This window comes from Nannospalax galili, unplaced genomic scaffold (genome assembly GCF_000622305.1).
Source record: "Nannospalax galili isolate Female #2095 unplaced genomic scaffold, S.galili_v1.0 scaffold102, whole genome shotgun sequence".
Taxonomy (NCBI): domain Eukaryota; kingdom Metazoa; phylum Chordata; class Mammalia; order Rodentia; family Spalacidae; genus Nannospalax; species Nannospalax galili.
In genome coordinates, this window is record NW_008351958.1 from 2,454,511 (window position 1) to 2,459,676 (window position 5,166).

At 39.2% G+C, this 5,166-nt stretch overlaps 1 protein-coding gene across 1 annotated transcript in view; it reads right to left on the reverse strand.

Moving 5' to 3' along the window:
- Nucleotides 1-5,008: 5,008 nt before the first annotated feature.
- The window catches only part of LOC115066922 (abl interactor 1-like), an 878-nt gene continuing 720 nt past the window's right edge, over nucleotides 5,009-5,166 (reverse strand). Inside the window, exon 2 of the mRNA XM_029553997.1 lies at nucleotides 5,009-5,047. Within this exon, the coding sequence (XP_029409857.1) occupies nucleotides 5,009-5,047 (39 nt within the window). The remainder of the gene's footprint in view (nucleotides 5,048-5,166) is intronic.

The window sequence follows — 5,166 nt, forward strand, 5'->3', positions numbered from 1 at the left end:
TATAGGACTTTGTATATATATAGAGAGAGTATATAATAATAGAGTATAAGAGAATATATAGAGTATATATAATAGAGTATATTAAATTGGGTGGAGAACAGTAAGGGGAGGTGCAGACAGGGGAAGGGAGCTAAACGTCAAATTTTATTGTATGAAAATTGAAAAAAAAATCAATAAAAATTGTAAAGAGTAAAACAAAATGTATGTTCCCCCATTCCTTAGGTCCTGGAGTAGGCAAAATATACACCTAGGGCACCATATGTGCAAATTGTACTTACTTTTGCCTTTGTCATTCTAAATGGTTAAATGAAAACTCCTCATCCTGATTTCCTCTCACCTACTCATGCAAGCATGTGGACCTGAAGTCTAGGAAACATCTTATCCAAGCATCAAGGCTGTGCCCAGCCTCAGAAGTGAACCCATTTTTTATATATTAGCATACTTTTCAAATTAACAACCTTAATTAAAATTAGGAAAGAAATACCACCCTTAGAATCTCAGCACTCGGTCTCTCATTTATTCTGCTTCAGACTACGTTATGGGCACTGGTTAAAATTTTTCATACACATTACCTGAATTTACATATTGATACTATGGAAATCTCTACACGTTGAGTATTCTATAATCAATGCTAAGATCCAAATTAGCAATGTCACATACCTTGAAATGTTTTAACAGAATTTAGTGTCTGCCTGTATCATACTTACTTCCTTGTTTAAAAAAGACTACGTGGAAGAGCTAAAGAAAATATGGTATATATACACACAATGGAATTTTATTCTACTCAGCTATAAAAAGCAATAAAAAGAAAGAAATGTTCTCATTTGCAAGAGAATGGTTGTGACTCAGTTTCTTATATTACATGAGTTAAGTCAGACTCAGAAAGGTATAATATTGCGTCTGTCTTCTCACATTTGTGGAACCTAGATTTCATGAAGATTTTATAGTCCTCTCTATATACATACACATACATACATACATACATACATACATACATTTATGTATGAAAGTAGAAGCAAAATTGTCTAGGGGAACAAAGGGGGCATCAGAAAGGGAGAAAAGGGGTAGAGAAGGATGTATGGGGGGACACAAGCAAAGCACATTACATACTTCTTTGAAAATGTCCTCATGAAACCCAGGACGATGTACAGTGAATATACGTTAATGAAAATAGTAAAACTGCTTTAAATTTTTCAAAAAATCGTCATCACAAAGGTGATATTATAAAACCAACATATCCCATAATTCAAAGGTTTGATGGGTGCCTGCGAACTATCCATTCATCAGCTGGTAAGAACCAGGCAAGATAGAAAGACAGGAAAAATGGGGGGACATGAGAAAGTAGAGGAGCCCCTCACCCGGGGATCCAGCTGAAGCCTCTCACCAGCACAGAGGCAAAACCTCTAGCACATCCAACAACTGCTTATCGCCTTTCTCCCTTCCCTGCTTTAAAACTGAAATTTTCTAGAAATCTCACTAGAAACCCCATTTACAAAGGAAGAACACATCTTAAACCCTTTTTCAACCACAATGGATCGTGGTTTTTTAATCACAGTTATTGAAGAGGTGAAGAGAGGCAGGGTTTCCAGAAACCCACTGAGCAATGAAAATTCAAAAAGCTTCCCAAATCTTATACACACTCACCACTAAGAAACTTGAAGTATGACTCTTCTTGAGGAGCCTGTACCCATGCTCTGGGCTGTCTTACCTTTTTCTGATTGCCCCTTTCCCCTCGAACCCTCATACCTAAAGCTTGTATTAAAATATTTGTAATAGGGCCTCCAATTCTGCACCCTTCCAGTTATACTTGAAATTATTTTCTGCATTGAAGTCATAAATCGCAGGTTGGCCCGAGTTGAGGTTCCTGAAGGACTGGGGGACTCAGGCTGTTGAGAGTGACAGTGTAGAGCTGCCTTGACCCCTTGCTGTTGACAAGAACATTCAAAATCTCTGATCTTTTGCTGGCTCATTTATTGGTAGTATCATTGGCTGTTTTAGTAATTTCAGTTTCAAATCCTGTTCAAGGCAGGATAGCAAACATGGGGACTTAAAACGATGTAAAGTCAAATCCCACACACTGAGCATTAAGTGATATACAGGTTTTATTTGAGGAGTCATTGCACAGTCAGAGCACAGACTGTGGCTCTACAACTGCTAGTGTAGAGGTCAAACGAGCCCCCACCCCCAATGAGTAAAGCACTCTTTGATTTAATCCATTTCCCAGCTTATTTAAATGAGGATGGAAAAAAATACATTATAGCGTCTTTATAATTGGGAAAGTTTCCCATGTAATACAAGATGAGGGTAAGTGAACACATATCTACAGTTCAGTGTTACAACTCTCCAGAAGCTTTCTGGTATGAGAGGCAGCTATGTGCAGAAATGGGCTGTCAGGTGGCCAAGCGCCCCTACTGGAGTGGAAAGCCTCTTGAGCTGCTTTTCACAGGTTGCAGTTTAGCTTAACTTGGTTTTGTTCCTTTGTAGGCCTATCTTACAACACAAGAAAGCTTCATGGAAAACTGGGCTCCTGAAGATTTATCTCACTGAAGAGACTTTGCCTGGCTATGATATCTTCAACATTGTGAGTGAGCAGGATTCAGTTCCCTCAGGATCAGTGATCTGTGTCTGCCAGGCCCATGAGTCTACACTAATATGCAGAGGTTTTGCCATTGCTGAATTGGTGTGTGGAAAGAAAATAACTGCATTTGTGGAGCCCTTTGATTTTTTTTCTCCTGATATTTTCCTTGTTTATAAAAATCCTTAAATAAGGCCCTAAGCTGAGGATCCTGCTTTGCCCTATACACACACCTGCAAAAGAAACAGAGAAGGTGGGGAGGAAGCAGAGGAAAAGATAAAGAAAGACTTTAGGCTACAATGGTCAGATATGACAGAGTGAAGTTTAATCTATCATGAAGTCACACAGTGAAATGACTGGAAGGATTCTGGAGTCAGAAACAAATCTTGTGTCATTTGGTTCTGACTTTATTGGCCCCATTTCCATACCATCATAGCAAACTTTGTTTTTAGATTTATTTTATTCGTGTGTGTGTGTGTGTGTGTGTGTGTGTGTGTGTGTGTGTGCTTGGAATGGAGCTCAGGTCCTCTGCAAGAGCAGCAAGTGCTTTTAATAGATAAGCCATCTCACCAGCCCCCGGGAAGTTTTTCAGTTCTCAACTTCTGCAGTTTTCCCTTAATGAAACTCCAGATCCTGTAGCAGTGTTTAGGATCAGGCTAAGTACCTAGGCAACCTGGTATCTGGGGATATACCCCAGCTCCCACCTCATATACTGTCTAAGTGGTTTCATAAATGTTTCTTAGATATACTGCAATAAGTTAAAAAAGGCTCTTCCTACCATGGCCAATTGCTTTGGAAGGATGCAGCTAATGTCTAAGCTGCCTTTTAAAACCTTATCACTCCTAAAAATGGTATTTAAAATAAACCAGTGACTTAAAGACATATACAGATAGAAAGAGGGCCTGGGGGGAATTCTTTATAAGTATTAATATTGATATCTGGTTCACAAATGATATGTATTCTCTTCACCACATTCTCACAAATCATCATTATCTGAAATTAGCCCTCTAGGGAGATGGAATAAAGTTTAGTCATATTAAAAGAAGCAACTTGACTGTTTGAGTATTTACAGCTTTCAAAAGTCATATGCAGTCTGGTAAGATAGTGACAGCACATCCAGTACATGAGTCAAATTATGTTTGAGAAATTTTGGAAGCAAGCGAAGAAAAATTGTGAAATATGATATGATCACTGACTTTTTAAAGGTAGATTTAGTTTTTATTTTGCTTAGTCTGGAACAAAAATGGTGAAAAGGCTTTTAAGACTTTCAGATCTTTGCAAATGGTGCGTTTTCTAGTATTGACTAGTATTTTTTGAGTGCCATGTGCAAAGTCATTATGTGGGCTTTCTCTGACCAGTCAGCCCACACACTTGCTTTCATTGCCTGTGAAATCCCATGTCTCCTAACCTTCCAATGCCCACACTTGTTAAGTACTTCCCTGCAGGCATTCACTCAGTAACCAAAGTATTAAGTCACTGAAGAAAGTTCTTTAGGAGAGAGTATAGCTTCCTAGCAAGAGTACACAATCCATCAGTGATCAGCTGCTGGGTGAGGGAGAGTTGATCTTCTTTAAGGGAGAGACTCTAGATAAGCTGACTAGCCTCCAGTGGATGAACTTGCACTGAGAGATCTCTGGGTATACTGACTTGACTCAATAAGCCTTAACATATATGACAAAATGCATGAAATCCAGTGGGGAGCTAGGAGGGGGTTGGTTGGAGGAGGGAATATAAAGATGATTAAGATATTTGTATGAAATGCACAAAAATTTGGTAAAAAAATATACATTGAAAACAAAATACAAACTCTATCAGCAGTGTCGCTGTTCTAGTTTAGTTTCTTTTGCTGTGATTAAACAACATGACCAAAAGCAAGGTGGAAAGGAAAGGGTTTATTTCATCTTACAGGCTAAGTCTGTCACCAAGGAAGCCAACGTAGGAGCTCAAGGCAGAAACCTTTAGCAGACATTGTAGAAGAATGCTGCTTACTGGCTTGCTTTCAGGTCCATGTTCTGTTACCTTTCTGATACAACCCAGGCCCAACTGCCTATAAGGATTGCACTACTCACACTGGGCTTGTCCTTCCTATATCAATTAGCAATTAAGAAAACACCTCACAGAGATGCTTTCAGGCCAATCTAATCAAGGCAATTTTTTGGTTAAGATTCCCTCTTCCCATGTATCAGGTTGATATCTGACGCTAACTATGACAATGGCTATGTTATCTCCATGATGTGACTTTGAACATGGTACTCAGCTTGAAGGAGGAGTCATATTTTATAAAACAGCAATAGTCATCTGAGCACTTGCCATATGATTTCAGAATCATACGTTTCAATATATTGCTAACAGTGTCTGATGCATAGGAAGCTTCATAAGTCTTTCTCTCATTACCATTATTTGAGCTATCCATATCTTTTAAACTAAGTTAGTTTAAAAATAGTGATGTTGGCGGAGTTGGGCTATCAGCAACTGGGCCGACAGTAGGGGGGGAAGGCGTAGGCACAGCAATGGGGATGCCAATGCTACTGCTGCCGCTGTTCTCTCGACTCCCACTTCCTCCACTGCTTCCACTATGTGTCCTGGGTCTC